General features: G+C 38.4%; 1 protein-coding gene across 3 annotated transcripts in view; it reads left to right on the top strand.

Annotated features, from left to right (window-relative positions):
• The window catches only part of LOC133655868 (protein shisa-6), a 202,139-nt gene that overhangs the window by 133,048 nt on the left and 45,330 nt on the right, over nucleotides 1-23,761 (top strand). For 2 of the 3 annotated variants that reach the window (XM_062056455.1, XM_062056454.1), the window contains exon 5: nucleotides 15,555-15,593. The exons of the other annotated variant lie outside the window; for it this stretch is intronic. In XM_062056455.1, the coding sequence (XP_061912439.1) occupies nucleotides 15,555-15,593 (39 nt within the window). The remainder of the gene's footprint in view (nucleotides 1-15,554; nucleotides 15,594-23,761) is intronic. 3 annotated transcript variants of the gene reach the window in all.

The raw sequence follows: 23,761 nt of genomic DNA, 5'->3' as shown, positions 1-23,761 counted from the left end.
AACATTTAGCATTTGAAGATTCAAACTCATTTCTGTACCCCTTTCAAACCATTTTCAACCTTTAAACTATTTCAACCTTCAGACCATCTTTAAATTCCATTTGCATTTCAGTTCAGCGTCAGCTCTTAAATTTTCTAACTATTCAATCAATCAACTATTCTTACATTAATTCTACATTCCTTCAGCATTTCAGCTCAGCTTCAGCGTTGGAGCATTGACATGCAATTTCTACAAAAAATTGGTTCATCTAGTGAGTACTAACATTTCAACTTCTTACTTTATTGCTCTTTGACTTTTTCATAGTTTGCTGGGGGGCGGGGGAGTTGTATTTATTTTTGCTTGGACGGGTCAGCACCCCCCGCGACCCCGAAAGGCATAAGCAGTAGAAAATGGATGGATGGATGGATGGGTCAGTGCATGTTAATAAACATTTAAAAAATGTAAACATAACATATTATAGCCCAAGGTTATCATGATCTGTTATTGCCAACAAAATGTGCAGAGACAATACATGAAACATTTAGTCAACATTAAAAAAAAAAGTTTTTAAATATATATATATATATAAATATATGTTTTTCTTGTTTATTTGTGTTATTTGCAGAGCAGAAATGATCCCTGGTTGGGCAACTGTGTTGTAAACTGTTGAGCATGCTGCTTTGCTAAAGTTTGCCTAAAATGGATTGAAGAGCTCCAGTTTTTAACAGCATCCATATAGTATTTCCTTTCAGCACATAGTAATTTTTTTAAATGTATTGTGGAGAAAGAAACCCTCATTCACTTGCTGACACACACACACACCCACACATATACAGCCTCGCCCTTATAAACTGCAAGTGAGAAGCGCCATTGTCAAAAAGCCATGCTATCATCTAATATGGAGGATAACGTTGGCTGGTGCTGGCGGAGTTGTTATGTAAGCCGCTTCTCAGGGACTGATAGCAATCCAATACACCCTGCAAGGGCCCATGACGCGTGCGTGTGTGTGTGTGTGTGTCTGTGTGTGTGTGTGTGTGTGTGTGTGTGTGTGTGTGTGTGTGTGTGTGTGTGTGTGTGTGTGTGTGTGTGTGTGTGTGTGTGTGTGTGTGTGTGCGTGCGTTGGAGATGTGAAACGAATCACACATTTGAGTACTGTACACTCTATAATATTACACCCTGTATTTTACCACAAGTACAGAAAGATCCACTCTGTTGTGCCAGTTGATTTGGAAATATGCAAATGACTCTGGGAATCTTTGCTCGGTGAAGAGCTGATTAAAAAAAATCAACAAGCTGTATGAAAAAGAAATTAACTTTTTGGGACTGAAAAAAATACAATATTTTATTTTAGGTTTGAGAGAATATTCATTCATATTGAAACGCAGGGAACCGGAAAAGCCAATCCAAATAAAGACAGTGTCTCACTTAGTTTTTTTTCCGAGTTTTTAAAAATTTTTCTTGTATAAAAATGTGATTTATTATTTTACTTATTCTGCTGTGAACACATCATGCTTTGGCATCCTCATTTCTACAAAATGTCTCTGTCAAAAAAAAAAGAAAAGTGTTTTCAATGAAAATTATCATCCTCCTATTTATTGACAGAAGTAAACACATATACTTGTGGGCAAGTTTTATTTATAATGAGCATAAAACATATCTACGCTCAAGGCTCATGCACAACCACTTGAATAGCATCCTGCAATTGCCAGCCACTCAAGATGTGACACCTGATATTGATGCGCTTGAGAAAGCTAAAAGAGGCCAGTGTTAAGGAGTAAAATAAACAATTGGAAACTTCACTTAAATGCTGCATGATACACTGCACCTTGACATAGTTCTGTGAAAATAGTCTTCGGTGGAAATTTAAAGAAAGTGAACAGTGTGGTTTACTGCTATACTGTCAGTCTCTTGAGTTCATACGTTTCGTTTGTTGAAATGTTACATGCATTGCACAACTTTTATTTTTCTATCAGTACACAGTGATGCATAGAAGGCAGGGGGTAACTCAACTGTTTTGAGTAGTTTCTACCTTTGTTGAGTTAGCACAATATTATTTGGTGGGAATGACTAATGAGGTATTTGATAAATAGGAGAGTTTTTATTTATTATTCATTTTGTTCAATCCCAGATAGGCTGTGATTTACAGTTTAATGGCTTTGTAGATACACTGAGACACAGTTTAAGTTCATTGTGTTCTTTATGGTATTTTTTCAACTGCACCAATTTTTCCTTCAGACTTTTCAACTAACTTAAAGTTTAGTTGTTGAGAGGATTATTTGTGATATTTTGGTCCGAAGAAAAACAGACAACAATCTGAAATTGTCATAGTCGGATTTTTAAGTTATTATGCCTATATTATTATGCTAGTCCGACACACATGGGAATAGATTTTCCTCCATGCGGCCCCAGAGCTAAAATGAGTTTGACACCACTTTTATAAATACTCTTTTTTTTTTTTTGCATTAAAAAGGTGTCATATTAGGATTTGTTCTCCTACATTTAAAATGTTTTAATAGATTTTATTTTATAGACCATCTTCAAGCCACTTTTTGATTGTCTCTCCAGAATGCAATGTTTTAAGGGTGGTCTTATTTACATGCCAAAGTACTCCAGGCAAAGTCCCCTTCGACTGCGTCTCCACCGAGTCAACCATGTTGTAGTTTTTAGTGCTTTCATATCGAGTCTACTGACAGATATAAGTTAGAACTACATACTACTTTTTACTTGAAATTGCAACAACAGAGAATTTTAGCATGCATGTGCATGTATGAGACAGTCTGCCCCACAACTTATTGACAACAACTTTGGACTACAACTAAAAAAAATGTGGCAGTGCCGCAAAGCTATTCGGGTAAACTTCTACCGTATAAGAAGATATCCTCTAAATCAAAACACGTCACTAAAGTCTGGTTAGTTTGGAACAAGTTTGAAAGAAGGCAATATTGTTTTATAAAATGTCTCCGCCATGCCTCCAAAGTTTTGATTTCCAAATTGCGGGACTTATGTAGATCCCAAAGACACAAAAATAGGTGCCAACAGGTAAGTTGGTTTTCCATAATAGGACACCTTTAAGTTTTGTCTTTATGTACAGCGGTAGAGAAATAACACTTGCACCTTTCAGAGTGGCTAATGTTAGCTTTTAGCTAGTTTGTGTTGTAAATCATATAAATTCTTAAAATTATTAATAACATATGCTGGTCTCTAGGCAGCACGGTGGAACAGGGGTTAGTGCATGTGCCTCACAATACGAAGGTCCTGGGTTCAATCCTGGGCTCAGGATCTTTGTGTGTGGAGTGTGCATGTTCTCCCCGTGACTGCGTGGGTTCCCTCCGGGTACTCCGGCTTCCTTCCACCTCCAAAGACATGCACCTGGGGATAGGTTGATTGGCAACACTAAATGGTCCTTTGTGTGTGAATGTGAGTGTGAATGTAATCTATCTATCTGTGTTGGCCCTGTGATGAGGTGGTGACTTGTCCAGGGTGTACCCCGCCTACCGCCCAAATGCAGCTGAGATAGGCTCCAGCACCCCCGCAACCCCGAAAGGGACAGGTGGTAGAAAATGGATGGATGGATGGTCTCTCAATGTTGTTTTTAGCATTTTCCTATTTAGCGGTTGAAAAATGTAAAAATTAGATGGTGTTGTGCACAATGGTGCCTCAGCGCAATATTGTAGCGTAATCCAGACTTTTTTAAGGGCAAAAAGAAACATTTGTATGGGTCGTTTCAATTAATTGGGTTTTTTCGCTATTCTTGGGTGATCCCAGGATCTATTGTACAGACCATTTACTATGCAAGAGATGTAGGTGTGATGGAAATACAGCAGTACCTTCAGGTTGGGCTGAGTTTCTCAGCAGTTTTTTGTCAATTCTTGATGGTAGACATAGTAAGTTTACAATTGGGAAGGGACCCACACCCTTGTTGTTGTTGTGCTGCAGCCGATGTCTCCCTGTTAATGCACCAAGACAACTATATGAAGGCGACTGTAACATCAAAGTCCTATTCCAATTAGGGAGCACTACCAGTGCTGTTTACAGTGGAGCCACCAACAAAATGTGTGGCATTTTGTAACCCTGCCTCAGAAGCTTCAATTTTATACATTTTATCCGACTGCCGTCAGTTGTGAGCCTTTGATTCATCTTCAGTCTGTGCCTTGCGAGTAAATTGCATGTTAAAATAAATGACTGCTTCATACAATATCGTGTCAAAATAAGAGAGAATTGTTTTTGTGATATTAAAGAAGGCTGCTATTTTGTACTGCAGCATGCTGCAATAACAGGAAACTATTTCCTGACACACATTGCTAATATTCTGTATAATATTGAGTCAGGACTAATGACTACTGCATCTTCTTTTATGAACACAGATAAATTATTTTTATTTTTTTTATTATTTCAGTACAGTTTAATGAAGGTTCTGTTATGTAGTTTACTGTAGTCTTACAGGGATGCCTTATTCATCTCAAAGTAATTAAAAGGCAATGCAGGAAATGTCAATAAGAACTACTGTATGGTGAAGCATGCCTCATCTATCAATATGTCATTTTCTCAGTACATGTTGGATTATGATATCAAGACATTGATTGATTGTTGACAAGAACAACTTTCAAGAACAACCACCACAAATCTCAGCTGGCTCCTCTCGATGTGGAGGAGCAATGGGGTTGTTAAATGAATCTGCCAAGAATGTATGCTTTTTACACGGATTAAATCCATTCCTCCATCTTCTTCCACTTATCCGAGGTTGGGAGGCAGCAGCCTAAGCAGAGAAGCCCCGACTTTCCTCTCCCAAACCACTTTGACCAGGGCCTCCGGGGTATCCCGAGGTGTCACCATGCCAGCCAGGAGAGATAGTCTCACCAAGGTGTCGTGGGTCTTTCCCGTGGCCTCCTACCGGTCGGACGTGCCCTAAACACCTTGCCAGGGAGGCTTTCAGGGGGCATCCTGACCAGATGCTTGGACCACCTCAGCTGGGTCATCTCGATGTGGAGGAGCAGCGGCTTTACTCTGAGCTCATCCCGGATGACAGAACTTCTCACCCTATCTCTAAGGGATGGCCGCTTGTAGCCGTGGTTTTGTCTTTTCGGTCACAACTCAAAGCTCATGACCACAGGTGAGGATGGGAACGTAGATCGACCAGTAAATTGAGAGCTTTGCCTTCTGGCTCAGCTCCTTTATCACCACGACGGAATGATGCAGGGCCTGCATCAATGCAGACGCTGAACCGCCTGTCGATCGCATGATCCACTCTTCCCTCACTAGTGAACAAGATTCCGAGGTCCTTAACTTCTTGTACCGGAGATGACACTCTACCCTTTTCCGGGCGAGAACCTGGTGGTGCTGATTCTCATCACAGTTGCTTCACACTCGGCTGAAGTCATCAGCAGAAGTCATCGTCATGGACCCACTACCTGAAGAAGCTAGCTCTCCAATCACCTAAACAGACTCAATAATTCCACGGTGACGTCTTGGTGAATTTATTGAGTAGCTTGTGAAACTGAAACAATACAGTAAGTTAATTCAAGTTTAATTATTTTCATTTAGCGGTTAGTTACAACAAGTTGAGAAAATGTTTCTCTAAAGATTGAGATGAGTCATTGTGCAAAAGAGCAAAATATAAAAATAGAGGTCAAATAAGATTTAAAAACTACACGCACACACACAAACAGTTTAAAAAACATGGCAGCAGAAATTGTCATTGGCATGAATGACAAACATCTGTAGCAGCTCATATATTAGAATGCCAGAGAAGATGGCTTCCTTAAAATATAAATACAGTGAATAACAAAACAGAATTTAAAAGTTAAAAACCTGATTCACAACTATGCTAATGATGATTGTGTAATTTAATGACCAGCAGTACAGCAAATTTACAGTTTTTGGAATTTAGCTCTTGATTAGCCTTGTGGTCCTACATTCATGCTCTGGTACCGTTTCTCCAAAGGCATTAGTTCAAAATACTTTTCGGAGAGGATGTGAGGAGCCCCTGACAATACTCAGGGCCCTACACTTGCAACGGTTTTGGAAGAGATCTTAGGCGAAGGGAAGGGGGGTTCCGATTACCTACTGAGCTCCTCTGACTATCTTCTGCAGAGCGTTTTTATCTGACATACTGCAGCAAGAATACAAGGTAGAGATGCAGTATGTCAGAATGCTCTCCACCACACCTTTGGAGAAGGTCTTGAAGATGCTGGTGGGAAGAGAGGCTTATTTCCCCCTCCTCAAAAGGTGCAGTCTCTGCTGGACAGGTTTTGTGATCTTATAAGTGTTGCAATTCCATTTGAGGTCTTGTGGGATCTGCACTCCAAGGAAATTGATGCTCTCCACATTTTCCACAGTGCTGCCGCAACTTTAGAGAATCCATGATCATCTCTTTCGTTTTCTGTATGTTGAGCACCAGGTTATTCTCCTTGCTCAAGCCCTTCAGGTTTTTGACTTTACATACATACATACATAGATTCATTATTTTCACGAATGAGTCCCATCACCGTGGTGTCATCCGCAAATGTGATGATCTGATTTCCCCTATACTTTGATGTACAGTCAGTGTAAACAGCAATGGACTGAGTATACAGCTTTGAGGGGATCCAGTGCTCAGCATGATGGTTTTTTTTTTCTTAACACAGATAGACTGTGGTCTCTTTGTCAGGAATTCCAAAATCCAAAGGCATGCGGTGGTGTTCAGGCCAAGTAAGAGAATTTTCTCCATTAGTCTCTGGGGCATGATCGTGTTATATGCTGAGCTGAAATCCCTTTATCGGATTCTGGCATGTGTTGTTGTTTTCCAGGTGAGTAACGATAGCGTGCAAGGTGGTTTTCCAGGTGAGTAACGATAGCGTGCAAGGTGGTTTTCCAGGTGAGTAACGATAGCGTGCAAGGTGGTGGATATTGCGTCCTGTGGAGCGGTTAGGACGATAAGCAAACTGGAGCAGGGCAAGTAACGCAGGGAAGCTAGCTGTGATGTGTGGTTTGACAAGCCCTTCAAACCGCTTCATCCCAATTGGTGTTAAAGTGATAGGACGATAGTCATTTAGACAGGATACAACTAATTTCTTTGCCACTGGAACTATGATGGACGTTTCGAAGCATCTACAGTCAATGGCCTGTTTGAAGGAGATAATAAAAATGTCAGTCATAACATCTGCCAGTTCGCCAGCGCAAACTTTGAGCACCTGTACCGGAAAGTTGTCCGGGCCCGTTGCTTTTTTGGGGCAACCCTGTCTAGGGTCCTCTGAGTGTCAGCTGCGTCTATGGTGAGAGTTGGTCCAAGAAGTGGTGGGGAATGACCAATTCCCAAATCGTGCGAATAAATTATTGAGCCGGTCCGGAAGAGAAATGTTGTTGTCGTTCACCCACTGCCTGGACTTGTCATCCGCCAGTGCCGCATTCCCTGCCACATTTGTCTGGTGTCTCCTGGGTCGCAGAGGAGACCCTGTATTTTCTCTGCATATGTGTTTTTGTTGCCTTGATCCTCTTTGAGTGCGCAGACCTAGCTGAGCTGAGAGCAGTCTTGTCCCCTGCACTGAGGGGGCATCTCAGGCTGTCAACAGTTAGCCCACCTCTGTGGTCATCCAAGGTTTTTGGTCGCCACGTGCAGTGGAGGTCTTTATCATAGTGACATTCTCTGTGCACATAGCTATGTAGCGAGTTACTGCCTCAGCATACACCTCAAAGTCTGTGTGATCTCCCGAGGTGGCTGCTATTTTGAAAACCTCCCAGTCAGTGCACATAAAACAGTCCTGAAGCGCAGAGTCTGCATCTTCTGGCCACATCCTGATATGTTTTTTTTCTCTGGCTTGCTGTGTTTCAGTAGTGGTTTCTAAGCTGGCACCATCATAATAAAAATGTGATCAGAACGGCCAAGGTGGGGGCGCAGGGTTGCCTTATATCAGTGGTTCTTAACCTGGGTTCGATCGAACCCTAGGGGTTCGGTGAGTCGGCCTCAGGGGTTCGGCGGAGCCTCCGCCACGGAGGTAAAGAGACATCCGACTTATCGTGTAAATAAAAACTTCTCCCTCTCAGCGTATTATGGATACCCCCAAACAATGTTCCCTCTAATTTTCCATCTGATTTGCAGGTTGTTTTATTGATTGATTGAAAGTTTTACTTGCAGATTGCAAAGGAAGAGAATACACAGTACAGTTTACACAGTACAGTACATATTCCGTACAATTGACCACTAAATGGTAACACCCGGATAAGTTTTTCAACTGGTTTAAGTCGTGGTCCAAGTTAATGAATTCATGGTAATGTGTGTAAGGTGTGTAATTTGTTGTGAGTTCATGCACTGTGTTGGTTTTGTTCTTTGAACAAGGTGATGTTCATGCACGGATCATTTTGTGCACCAGTAAAAAAAACATACGGCTTTTTCTTAAATTTGAAAAATATATATATATATATATATATATATATATATATATATATATATATATATATATATATATATATATATATATATATATATATATATATATATATATATATATAAATATATATATATATATATATTTTTCAAATGTATATATATATATATATATATATTATATATATATATATATATATATGTATATATATATATATATATATATATATATATATATATATATATATATATATATATATATATATATATATATATATATACATATATATATATGTATATATATATATATTATATATATATATATATATATATATATATATATATATATATATATATATATATATATATATATATATATATATATATATATATATATATATATATATATATATATTAGGGCTGCAACTAACGATTAATTTGATAATCGATTAATCTGTCAATTATTATTTCGATTAATCGATTAATAATCGGATAAAAGAGACAAACTACATTTCTATCCTTTCCAGTATTTTATTGGAAAAAAAACAGCATACTGGCACCATGTTGTGGACATTGGGGGTGCAGCATACACCAATAATAACACAGAAATGTAACTCATCAGAACTGAATCAGATATTGTACACGTTTCTGTTGTGAATAATAAAGGATTCATTTTAGGCTGCCTCTGAATAATAGCATGAAATATTCCAGCACCTTCATAACGTTTAGTTATACTAAAGCGTCACTCAAATCTAAATATATTTATATAGCTTTATCAGCCCGGCTACATTGATCCATTATGAAACCAACCTGAGATATTTCTGTCTGTTACGTTTATTTCGAAATTGGTAACCGTGCGGAGACACATTATCAGCCCCGCGTTGCAACAAAGGCATAACTTTTACGTTACTCACAAAAAAGCTGAACTCATGAATGCTTGTTGCCACTATGGACTTAAAAAGTTACGTACTGTGAGTTATTCCCTTCATCCATGGCTCCAACATGTTTCTTCTTCAGGTGCTCCTGAAGAATTGTTGTACTTCCGTGCCATTTTGCAGGAGACGGTCTTCTTTGAAGTCTTTAAAGTAAAGTGTTCCCACACTTTTGACGACTTAGGTCGTACACTTTTCTCCATTGAAGCAATAACCTCAAGATGTTTCTACGCTAAACTATCGGTAGTGTTTTCCTGCGCCATTTTTCGAATTTTTCCGGCAAAGGAGACGCCGTCGTCACGTGAGCTGCACATGACACATCATTGGCTAGCTTACGCCACCTCATGAGACGTAGCATAACCGCCGCCCTGGCGCTGTTTTGTACTGTTTTTGTACTTATTTTGATTATTGTTTCTCAGCTGTTTGTAAATATTGCAGTTTATAAATAAAGGTTTATAAAAAAATAAAAAATAAAAAAATAAAAATAAAAAAAGCCTCCGCGCATGCGCATAGCATAGTTCCAACGAATCAATGACTAAATTAATCGCCAACTATTTTGGTAATCGATTTTAATCGATTAGTTGTTGCAGCCCTAATATATATATATATATTGTTCACTAAATAAGGGTTCGGTGAATGTGCATATGAAACTGGTGGGGTTCGTACCTCCAACAAGGTTAAGAACCACTGCCTTATATGGATCTCAAGAGTAGTAGTAGTATACACTAAGTCCAACATGTTTTCTCCTCTAGTTTTAAAGTCCAGAATTTGTTTTGATTTTGGAAACACAGTTTTCAAAATTGTGTAGTTGCAATCCCCAGCAATCACTACAAAACTGTCCGGTTGTTAGCGTTAGCTTTAGCATTAGAGCTTGGAGCCATTACATTGGTGAACTCCCTCTCCAAATAAAATGGCCGGCGTATTACATTAAGGAACCAAAGTTTAGTAGCTAATAAGGATTTGCTACACCATTGTTTTTTTATGTATATACAGAGCCTGCCCCCTCGACTCTTAACGGAGCTCGCTGTATCTCTGTCCGCTCGGAACGTTAACATGGCAGAATGGCCACGTCTCAGACATCATGGAGCCAAGTTTAGGTGAAAGCAAGCACACAACAGTCTCTCCATTCTAGTAGGAGCAACGGTACTGCAGGTCTACTGGGGTTAGCCTTTTGCCTAACAGGGACCCCGGCTCTCGTTCCTTCCCTTTGCTTTTGTTCGCACCGCTTTTGCTTCTTCCTTCCTATTATGGATGTTAGCATGTCTTTTGACAGGATTCCATGTAAGCATAGTATGTCTAAAAGACCACAGAGCGCTGTAGGCACTCTTTGCCTTGCATGTTTATTAAAAAAAGTAATACTAACACATACATGCGCGCATTTGTTAGCATATTAGTTCATGCTAACAACGCTAGCTTGATTACATTACGATAGCACGTACAAATATGCATATAAACAATCCTACAGACATCACACATGGTACGGTTAATAGTTTTAATTATATTGTAAAACTTACAAACTTTACTTGCAGTGATGAATGAAGAATCCATACGAGTAGGAACGCTATGAACGACTAAAAGACGAAACGGCACGTGTACTTCCGGTTGAAAGCACTAAACAGACATACTGTAGACGTTCATTCCGCAGCACCTGCACTGAGCGAACTCATCCAAAAGATAGCGCCATAGTATAAATAAGAACACACCCTTCATAAAAAATGTTTGCATTATGGCCGTTAGTGAAGAAAAATCCATAAATGAGCCGTACCGTTTCATAAGCCGCAGGTTTCAAAGCGTAGGAAAAAAGTTGCGGTCCGCCTCAGAAACTCCAAACATGGACAATATAAGAGAGAGCTGAGGGGAGGTGAAAGACTAGGTACAGGTCTGGCAAAATGTCTCGATTGTGCGTGGCCATTCACAACACTGTAGCGCATCCAAGGTTAAACACAAACCAGTTCCTTCAGGATTTTGCAGGCTATTTTTGGTGATTGCTTTTCTTAGAAAGTTACAGCAAAAGTTTTATTGTTTTCAAACATTTGATCAACCTGTAATTTTTGAATTGGTTATCAACGTAACATAATAAAAAAAAAAGCACATGATTTAAATACATCTAACAAAATAGGCTTTATTGGTACATAAGTGTGTTATGGTCTGGCAGCGTTGCTTACGACATGACCCCAAAATGCAGATGTGAAAAGCGAAGGTGAAGTAAAAAGTATATTTATACCGTACAACCCAGCGGGCGTCAACATGGTCGAAACAAGAGTAGACCACGGGTGAGTGGAAAATACTTACAAAAAACATGTAGCAAAAGTAAAATCTATGCAGCACAGAGAAGCTAACTAGTACACTATCAATGGCACAAAACAATTATCCAGTCCCATCCGACTGACAAAACTAGCTTAAAAGGCTTCCTGATTGTCAACCAGGGACATGTGTGTCCTGATTGCCAATCAGGGTAGGTGACAGAGCCAGCGCTAAAATCAAAGGGGTGGCAGGTGCAAACAGGAAGTGGAAACAAAAATAAGAGCGCTGGACAGGAATTACAGAAGCGAAGGAAGCAATAAACAGAAGTCCAACTGTGTGCATAGTTTGTAAAACAAATCGCATTGAGGTTTCACTCCTTTTATGCCAAGCACACTCAAAAGTAGACACACAATTTTTAAGGAAATACCCCCACAGACTCACTCCCACAGATGTTGACAGGGAAGTGGGGACGCCAGGATGTTGCTAAATGTATACTACATTACCTTGACGGCTGACTCGTGAAGTCGCAGCATTCTCACCACCCCTGAGTTAGTTTCAAAGATGGCTGCTCTGGATTTAAACGATGATGTTGGCTTCTATAATATCCATTATTAGCACTTCTGATTAGGGTATGTTCTGTATAATGTATTATTTTTATTACAAACATTTTTCAATCCCTTTGTCATCAATGGTTGATTGTTCTATTTTGCTTCCTACTCAGTGTATTCCATGGACAATGATGCCATAAAGCATCATGAAAGTGTTTACAAATGTACCACATGCTTCATCTACATCATTTTTATTGTATACATTGTCCCAATTTAGATTTTCTGAATCACTCTTACAAGTAATCTAACTCTTCTCCGTGCATAGTCTTTGTCAATTCTCTCAACTGCTAGATGATCACTGATGTCGGTTATTAGCAGACCACTTGTAGTATTATTATCAGACTGAATTGTAAAAATATTATCAATAAGCAAAGCACCGTGTCCTGTGATTCTGCTTGGCCTTGTGATTTTAGGATATAAACTCATGCGATACAAAGTCGATAGTCTTTTTCTTATTAGGGTTCAAAAGGTAACAACGAGTATTCCTTATTCCTAACAGTTTGTATCTGAACCGATGTGATTCTCCAATTCCTGGAATTTCTGGTCTTTGTTGCAGAAGTTTCTCCGTTCCGTATCTTCTTGTTAGCAATCTGTTGTGATATTTCAATATTGTCTACAAGTGTAGATGGATATGCTCCTAAATCCAGGTCTTCTTGTTTAGTGGTACCTATATATATGTATATATATATATATATATATATATATATATATATATATATATATATATATATATATATATATATATTAGGGGTGTGGGAAAAACGTGATTCTTACGTTGTGCGATTCAGAATCGATTCTCATTTTTTAAAAATCGATTTTTTGGGGGGATTTATTTATTTTATTTTTTTTATTATTATTATTTATTTTTAATGAATTAATCCAACAAAACAATACACGGCAATACCATAACAATGCAATCCAATTCCAAAACCAAACCCGACCCAGCAACACTCTGCAACTAACTAACTAACTAACTGCAATAAACAGAGCAATTGAGCGGAGACACAAACACGACACAGAACAAACCAAAAGTAGTGAAACAAAAATGAATATTATCAACAACAGTATCAATATTACTTACAATTTCAACATAGCAGTGATTAAAAATCCCTCATTGACATTATCATTAGAAATTTATAGAAATAAAAAAAAGAACAATAGTGTCACAGTGGCTTACACTTGCATCGCATCTCATAAGCTTGACAACACACTGTGTCCAATATTTTCACAAAGATAAAATAAGTCATATTTTTGGTTCATTTAATAGTTAAAAACAAATTTACATTATTGCAATCAGTTGATAAAACATTGCCCTTTACAATTATAAAAGCTTTTTACAAAAATCTACTACTCTGCTTGCATGTCAGCAGACTGGGGTAGATCCTGCTGAAATCCTATGTATTGAATGAATAGAGAATCCTTTTGAATCGGGAAAAAATCGTTTTTGAATCGAGAATCGTGTTGAATTGAAAAAAATCAATTTTGAATCGAATCGTGACCCCAAGAATCAATATTGAATCGAATCGTGGGACACCCAAAGATTCACAGCCCTAATATATATATATATATATATATATATATATATATATATATATATATATATATATATATATATATATATATATATATATATATATATATATAGGAAAGACGCAATACTGCATGCATCAGTAGCCAAAGGAGGAGCCTTGTAGACATATTTGTAATACTTAATTATTACATTTAGAATAAATAATACTAATAGGGACAAGCGGTTGAAAATGGATGGATGAATGGAATATACAATATATTACCAATATACAATATAATAATATAATACAATATAATAATTATAGATGCATAAATATTCTATTTACAATCGAATGGAAGCCCCTGAATCGTAATCGAATTGTGTTTTTATGGGCTGGGAGTTTGACACTTTTGACATAGCTGAATGTTTGTTTGTGTATAAGTGTCCTGGTACTAATGCTAATACTAGTGACCATTACATATTTTACTCAGCTCACGCATGGCCCCAAACTTAATACACCAGCAAAATAATGTTATTATTTCCTCAGGTTAGTTTAATATGCACTTTACTATATGGTTGTGTTTCCAAAAGTGTAGTAAATAGAATAACATGTTGTTAAGGAGGGACGAAAGCTCCAACAAAAAGACAGTGGTTATTGAATTGTACGTTGCCTCTACTCATCCATTGTGTACATTAGCACTGAAACGCTGACATGAGCTGTTTGAATGTTTCTTTCACAAGGGATTCCATGTTGTTAACCCCCAGCAGTTATCAGTACACTCATGTGGAAACTCTGAAATGTATGCTAATCAGCCTATTTGTGGCCTAGCTGTATTCATTTAATAGGCCACCCTTTCTTATCATTACTGTACTAATTCAATTGGTCATAGAGTTTTCGGTCAGCACGGTCACGCATATCCTTCTGGGCAACACCTCTCTTCGGCGTTGGAGGCAGCATCAATGAAAAGGGGGATGGGAAATCGATATTGATAGATTAAAGTGTTGCATGGCAATGTGGAGTCAGGGAGCAACGACAGCGCTTACTTTTTATCACCACCTTTCTTTTCACGGATATCCACTCCTTATGTGTGAGGGACATGAAACCAAGAGGAAGGACACCTGAAGCTATTTGTAAGATGTGCCATAACTTTAAAAAAATAACTACTACACAAAGTACAAATGTACAGTGGGGGCAGGGGGATTTGATCATCTTTAAGTGTACCCCCTTACAAAGATATGAAAACACCATATTTCTTATGGTAAATGTATTTCCCACGCTGGTGGATAGGTTTGAATGGACGAGACCAATTCTGTGACATCTGTCTTTTATCCACACAGGAAAAAGTACCCAAATAAAAGTAGGGGGATAATTTGTGTGTATCAGAATGCTGAATCAACTATGTATTTATTTTATAGAATTTCAATAAATGAATATCATTTTTTTTTGTTTTTATATTACGTCTCTTTCTTGTACAATAAACCACCCATGAAAATATATGTATTTTTTAGGGGGGAAACCTAAAAAAAACAGCAAGGGGATTAATTAATTTCCTAATGTAACTAGGGGACAAAAGGGCAGAATATTTTCGGGAAATTTCCTGCGGATTTCTGAACAATTTCCATGGAAATTTCAGTTGGGGAATTAAAGAAATGTTATGGACAAAGTTTGGAATATTTGACATGTTATTGTAATTTGGTGTACTAAATACAAAACCTGCCTGTTTTATGTAAAATATGGTTTAAAGATGTCCATGCATTCTACTTACATTTCTGTGTTGTACAGGTAATTCCCATGGAAACTTCCTATTTCTGCTCATTTCTGAATGTTTGTAACTCTTTATGAACATGTTACTGGAAGTGTCTGTTGTATTAAAGTAGAGACGGAACAGCTTGATAAATAACCACTTGGTTCTGTTTTTTAGGAGAAAAACATTGGCCGGTCCGCTCCCAAAGTCACCATGGTAGGGAAGGCTCTTCATTGTCAAAGGGTCAAAGTTGTCTCTAATCACTGATATGTCATTTCTGTGTCTACCATATGAGTGTTGAAGACTAAAGAAATGTCATCTGAATTTTTGAAATAGATTTTTTTACTGTTCAGTGTTTGGAGGCAGCTTTTACCTGAAGTCTCAGTTGTAGTGTTTTGCCTCTACCCTATGTATTCCCCTGTCCCTCTTATATAGAGCTCTTTTGTTGTGTGTAGTTTAGTCCTTGTGCTCTCGTTCAAGGGGTGTACCCGTACATACACTACTTTTAAAAACATTTCAACAACAATCTGCAAACAATACAAAGAAATCTTAAATAAATAACCTAGCTAATTGCATAGTGTTAAAGGTCAAACCTACATTTATTTTTTGGGCTCCAAAAAATTACCAATAAATGTAAAAGTTTGAATGCTCAAGAGTTGACATATTGGAATTATTATTAAGCAAGGCAACAAGAGAAAGACTAGGTTTCCATGCTCACAATGTAGCGGTTAAGGTTGATATTGTCTTCGGACAAGACTTGTTTGCATATTGCCATATTACAATTATATATTGTTCTTAATTACGTCCTGACGTCAAAACATTTTTTCTCGCCGGAAAGATGGACCCTAAAAACAAAAGCTTCCAAATGTTACATTTTATTTCCTTTGCTGTATACTGATCAAGAGCATTATTTTAATACATATGATCAATTTTACGGAAACATTTGTATTTTTGAAGTTTTTAACAAACTGTTATAAACATATTAGGGTTGATGTACGCACTCCATCATATTGAAGCATTTCAGATATCTACCTCATTCCATAAATAAAATCCTTTACCGCCCTCGTTTCACGCCATGCCAGACCTAAAAAAAAATCCCACAATAGCTAGACATCTGAGAAGTGAGCATCAATCACTAATCAATTACCACTTTCCATTCCTTTTTTTTTTTAATAACGGTAAAATGACCTTGTGTCAAAGGTTTTGTCAATATTTACTATTTTCTACTTTATACCCCTTAGTATATAGAGTGAAAGAAAAATAGTGATCAACAATAGTGTGGAACCCCAGAAAAAAACAATGCAATAGATACAGAACAGACATAAATCGTTTACCCCAATCATGTTGCATTTATATAAAACATATGTGTCAATGGAGAAATACCCAAAGTTTGGAAACTGTCTGTTAGATATCAATTTGACTTTAAATTGTTTAAGATCAAGTTGGTTTCGGATGCTGGCCAAAAACTAATTTGTTTGAAAAAGCATTACAACTTGTAATCTTATCTTTAAAGACACTACAATGTAGTGTGATGAATCTCTTTGCACTTTACTAATTTGACATTGTAACATACAGAATTGCAAATGCATTTACTTAACATTTTGCACTGTTAGTAGTAATATGCACAAATAAAACACTCTCCTTCAACGTTGTTAACAAATGACAATTCATATATTGATGCAGGTGTCCTTTTAAAACCGCTGTACTTGGTGCAGCTGCACTGCTTTTGCATTGGTAATTGCTCCACAGCCCTTATATCAGTATATACATGCTATACAGCCACGTTAAATAAAGAGTGTCAGATTAAAAAAACAAACTCAACAGAAACACTTTTAGAAAAAAAACCCAGACAACACAAACACTTAAAATGGGCAAATGTTGAAACCAAGCAAGCAGTGAAAAAGTAATATATGAATATTTTTTTAAAAAAACAGTATGTAACAAAGTCAGTGCCTTTTAAAGCTAACACTCAGCCTCTCCAATGGTACAAGTACCATTTCTCTACTGCACAAGCAGCTTGATTATTTAGTAGAAAGATATTTCACATTTTCACATCTACAGAAAACATAAAAGTCTCCTCTTGATCAGATCATTCATGTAGACCTTTTTTAGACAGGAACAGCTTAAATATTTTTGAAGACATCATCCAAACTATTTTGGAATAATTCAGCATCCAGTGAATACATGTTTTAAGTATATAAGATGCACTGAGGTGGAATAAGTATGAACAAATTGCTTTGCACCTAAGGTCTGAAATACACATGCAGTATGTACTGTTACACCCCTGAAAGGCTGAGTTAGTTCCACTAATACATTGTTTTTGTGTTTGCCACATATTCCCCTTGGTGTAAGAGCTGTTTGGGCTTTGTTAGGAAATATCTCACTAAAAACCAGGACATAACATACATACATACTGTAACAATATTCTGTAATGTTTGTTGCTGCTGACCCACATTGTATTGTTTCATCATGTTGTGCCTTAAACCCCAACTGATCCATTTTCTCTCCTCTGTTCAAATCTCCACTTATATCTGAGCAGTATGTTTTGAACTGTTTCACTGGAGTCTTTTCTGTGTCGTCCACTTCAATGAATGTGCTCTTCAACTGTACGTCTCAGTGGGGAGGAGGGCTGGTCTATGAAGGCATGGATAAGGGCAGTTTTGATGATGTTACTTCTCTTATTTTAAGAAGACATCAGATAAATCTGTGCTTATCCTTGCTCACGATATACAGACCCTCCTCTTTTCCTTCTACCTCTTCCTCGCCTCCGCTCAAAGGAAGTCTGCCGTTCAACAGCCCACAAATGGAGTCAGTTGGTATGTTAATCAACTGTTGGGATAAATTGTTTTTTTTTTCATCTATGTAAATATATACTAAAAGCAACATGAATGATGACACTGTTACACTGTTGTTGACTGTTTAAGAAGTGGGTCACCTTATCCTTAAGGTGTAGGAACAGAGGTAGGAACATCATAATGCTCTACTTCAATAAATTGTATCTCTTATTGCCGTATCACACACTGGGTCACACTCAACCATAGGCGCCGATCTACATTTCTGCCAATGGGCGCTTTGACGGGTGGTAAATCTGACGCTACTTTTCTGAGCATGCACGGTTTTTGCTTGGTGGTGAGAAAACATTTGCAATCAATCCCACATGGGTGCTCGTCATTGTCCGTGGATCGGCGCCTATGCACTCAACCACATAGGTTCATTGTGTATCGTACTTGCAACCTGATATGAGGTGTACCTCAACCTTCTGGGCTTCTCCATTTCTGCCCAGACTATCAGGGATCATTTGTCAAGATGGAGAGGCAGGACTATGTCAGTAACAACCTGGGCTGAGGTGTCCTGGGGCTGATCTGCAGTTATGAGGTTAAGGGTGATGCTCACTGAAAAAGGGCAATGTACTGCATTTTAAAAAGAACGAGAGCCTTGCAATCTGTAGCTCATTTGACACTAATTAGTAAATGCAATATAAATGCATACTGATATTTGAGTAGTGTAGCTGTTGGACCTATTTTAAATGTGCCTTCTTTGTTCTATTTAGTGGCAGATGGGATAATTAGGTAAACCGAAAAGCAGAGATATCTGGCAATGTTTTATATTTGTAGATCATAAGCATTCTCAATTCATCCGTTCGTTCATCCGCTTATACAGGTCTAAATTACGGGGTTAACAGTTTCAGGGGGGATGTCCAAACTTTTGGTCTACGCCTACCTTAAAGGACACTAAGGTGTTCCCCGGTCTAGCTGACATAATCCCTCCAGCATGTTCTAAATCTAACCCAGTGCTTCTCAAATATTTTCTGCTACCTCACGTCCGCGGAATAAGAAAATATTTTGCGCCACACCCACTCTCCACCGTGACTATAAATAGTATAATTTGTCCAGAAAATTGTTATAACTATACCTCGGCATAACACTGTCACCTTATTAACATTAAAGGAAACAACATACCCATCGTTTCGAGTCTCCCATGGTGTTTAAGTGAAGCCAAAAGAAAGCATGTTCCCAGAGGTCCCTCCCTCTAACTTGAGGCCACCTGTCGGTTGGGTGTGCCTGAAATACTATCAGCGAGGCATTTAGAAGGCATCCGAACTAGATGCCACAGCCACATGAACTAGCCCTTTACTCTCAGTTCCATCTGGATGACCGAGCTCCTCACACTGGTCAGCATGCTGTGCTAGGGACCGTAATCACGAGGTAGAAACTACTTCCAGCCATGAGCCCAAAGCTTTGTCCCTTACAAACTGAGGCTATTGTGACTGTTAACATTCAGCGGTTAAATGTGAACCCTCTTTCTCAGTTGTTAAATGTCAAGTCCTTGGTGGATTCGCTTCCCTTTGCTGCAAAAGGAGGCTGCGGGTCTGCTGGTTTCACTGGGCTGTCAACAGAACCAGTGGGACACACTCAGAACGGCATTCACGCTTTTGCACAAAATATTCAGACGCACACAATGGACTCAGTAACCCATCCTCCACTTCCTCCTCTGGGCCATTCAGAACTCCAACAGCTCCGCTTCGCAGAGCTAATGGGATGGCAGGACTGCTGGTTGGATAGAGGGATGCTGTGAAATGAGTGCAATGGAGAGTTGAGGATATCCTCTGATTTGATCTGTTGTGAGTTTTGAGGAGTCAAAGGCTAGAAGGCTGTGGTAACTGGCCCATGTTGTTGTGTTTTTCTCTTTTTATACTCCAGTGTCAACATATCCTGCATCTGCCAACAACCTTACCTTTGTTATACTACTCATATATTATCTTAATAGCTCTGCAGAGGAGAGGCCAACTTTTTTTGTGTGTATATTTCGTAAAACAAAGGCGTGCTGCGTGTGATTTACTAACCCTGCATGGAAAATTAAAAAATGGTGCAGACCGCCTTATTTAAAATAGGATTTTGTGTGTAGTATACGGGGCATCACCACGGAGAGACTGGATCATTCACTGCACGTTCGTGTTATCAGGCTCCTACCTGTCACGTTTAGCTATGTTTTCAAACATACCACCTTTTAATGGCAATACAACTATTCTGATTCTGATTTTATGGGCATTTTCAACAGTCCAAAGTGCATCTACATTGAGAACACATTTTTTGAAGGTGTGTTCATGGGAATGACGCTGCACTTATGTGCTCAAGAAGCAAAAATGCATACTTTGAGACATTTTTATCAAATAGGAGATATGTTAATATGTATGTGAACTCTATGTGAAAAAAGGAACGCCATTGAAAAAAAACACTAAATTAGACTTAGACAACATTTATTGTTTCACAATGGAAATTGTTCCACACGCTAGCTCAGTTACAAAAGATGGAAAGTGTAAGGATGGAAAGGATATAAAGTAGACTAAAAATGTACTGTGGCAGCAATAAAAATATAACATAGGTAATATTTACATATTATATATACAGTATATAATATATACTGATATGTTATATTATTATATTATATTATATTTGTATATAATATATACAATATATAACAAATCCCAATTACCATGTACAATATTACAGTATATGTAACAGCTGCAGCAAAAAAATGGTAGCATAAAATAAAGAGTAGATCCAGCAGCAAATATACATTATAAACAAAGAGAGGGAGCTAACATAGTGGCTATATATATATATATATATATATATATATATATATATATATATATATATATATATATATATATATATATAGCTCAAGGGAGTGCGGAATGAAGGAGTTCTTGAATCGAACACTGTGGGAAGGAAGCTGAAGGAGCCGGTTGGAGTATGAGCTCCGCTGTTCCTCAATTGTCTGGTGGAGTGAGTAGGCAGGATTGTCCATGATGGCGAGCAGTTTGTCCTGTGTCCTCCTGTCCCTCACTGACACAAACGCCTCCAACTCTGTGACAATAGTTTGGCTGGCTTTCCGGATCAGTTTGTCGATATGGTTTAAGTCCCTTTTGCTGGTGTTGCTCCGCCAACAAACCACTGCAAAGTACAGGGCACTGGCCACAACAGACTGAAAAAAGATCTCCAACAGCTTGCTGCACACATTAACAGACCTAAGCTTCCTCAGGAAAAAGAGTCTGCTCAAACAGACCTAAGCTTCCTCAGGAAAAAGAGTCTGCTCAAACAGACCTAAGCTTCCTCAGGAAAAAGAGTCTGCTCATGCCCTTCTTGTATGCAGCTTTGCTGTTGTCCTTCCAGTCCAGTCTGCTGTGGACTCCCAGGTACTTGTACTGCCCCACTACTACCACCTCACGGCCCTGCATCTGAAATGAAAGCAAAACATCAATTGAATTTGTTCTAACCAGCCCCTTAAGTCACCCAGTATTTAGTATGACATTATAAAAGGATGTTGCTGAATAGACGATTCGTCTATTATTTTTTATGTCATTCCAAATATGTTGACGTACACAAGGAGGATTCTTTTCCGTCCATTGTCTGTCTTTGCAGCGGCGCCACTGAGCCTGCAGCCGTGTGTGTAACAATCAGTTTGTCGTGATCAAAAGTTTACATACACTTGTAAAGAACATAATGTCATGGCTGTCTTGAGTTTACAATAATTTCTACAACTCTTATTTGTTTGTGATAGAGTGATTGGAGCACATACTTGTTGGTCACAAAAAACATTCATGAAGTTTGGTTCTTTTATGAATTTATTATGGATCTACTGAAAATGTGACCAAATCTGCTGGGTCAAAAGTATACATACAGCAATGGTAATATTTGGTTACATGTGCCTTGGCAAGTTTCACTGCTATAAGGCGCTTTTGGTAGCCATCCACAAGCTTCTGGCAAGCTTCTGGTGGAATTTTTGACCACTCCTCTTGACAAAATTGGTGCAATTCAGCTAAACTTGTTGGTTTTCTGACATGGACTTGTTTCTTCAGCATTGTCCACACGTTTAAGTCAGGACTTTGGGAAGGCCATTCTAATACCTTAATTCTAGAATGATTTAGCCATTCCGCGACCATTTTTGACATGTGTTTGGGGACATTGTCCTGTTGGAACACCCAACTGCGCCCAAGACCCAATCTCCGGGCTGATCATTTTAGGTTGTACTGAAGAATTTGGAGGTCATTCTCCTTTTTCATTGTCCCATTTAAAGCACCAGTTCCATTGGCAGCAAAACAGGCACCGATCATAATACTACCACCACCATGCTTGACGGATGGGTGGTGTTCCTGGGATTAAATCAGGCTGTGTGTGCTAAACAATTATACTTGCCTTTTTTTTTCTCCCAGAATTGTGAGTGTTCTGACGCCCAGCAAATATTTTGCATATTAATGAAGACAGGGACGCAAAATGGATTGCATGCCTAATTCTTATTTGCACGTGTTTTAGTACACGCAAATATTTAGTAAATTAGGGCCCTATATGTACAAGCGTTATGTAGCAGTTACCATAGCAACACAAATGCAACCACAATGCCCTCTGTTACGTGGGTTGAGTAGTAGTAAAAGATTAACATTTGTCGCAAATCATCCCAATAATCATCAATATCATAGAGCAAACGTGTGGCTATGACGCTGATGGTAGCATCTGCATGGATTGCTTTGCTTTTATCTGACTGTGTGGGGTCGGCAGAAAAAATTATTACACCCACATTTTAGAATAATCAACACAAAACCCTACATAATAGAATGTAATAGCTGGTTGTTTGAATACAAATTCCCAGATCAATGTTTTGCTGGTTACCACAATAGCTTCAGGCGTGACGTGGTAATCGGTTGCGCAAATGCTTTGTTAACCTTGGCACAAGGGTAAAAGGTGTTTGTCAGCCCAGGGTGCCGTCACTGCGATGTGCAACAAAATACCACACCAAATGTCACATTACTGACTCACTTGTGTGCCATCTGGATAGCAATATGCAAATTTGGCGTGAGTAATCATAGGGCGATGCTATCCAGTGCAACACCAACCCGGCACCCTACTGTCATGATTGGTTTACAGTTATTACAGCCACGCATTTGACTGACACGTCTAAAAACCCAAAGCTCCATCCCGAGCAAAGTGATATGAATTTAGATGGGGACCCTCTTTAACCCAACAATCTGTAAAGCATTCCAATCACCATTAATCAGCTGCATGATTAAACCATGGCAGTGCGATATACGATGATGACGATAATAAGTAACCAATGGACACCCTGCCTTCACTTATATTCTGGGTTGTTGACACAAGGGACAAAGGTTATTTAAAAAATGTCAGCTCAAGGAGGCAAAGAAGGTGACAGTGTTTTGGCTTGTAGAGGTCAGGGGTTGTACAGGCACTCTTCTGGAAAACATCTAATTAGTCTTCAAATTAGAGGATGTCGCAAAATGGCTGCCCAGGCTCCTAATGAGCCATGTTTCGTCTCCTTTTCAGCTCAATCCTTTTCATCGGATAGTAGTGTATTAGAATGTGGAATTT

This window comes from Entelurus aequoreus, linkage group LG08 (assembly GCF_033978785.1).
Source record: "Entelurus aequoreus isolate RoL-2023_Sb linkage group LG08, RoL_Eaeq_v1.1, whole genome shotgun sequence".
Lineage (NCBI taxonomy): Eukaryota > Metazoa > Chordata > Actinopteri > Syngnathiformes > Syngnathidae > Entelurus > Entelurus aequoreus.
The sequence above is the reverse complement of the archived record's forward strand: the minus strand, read 5'-3'. Positions and strand labels throughout refer to the sequence as shown.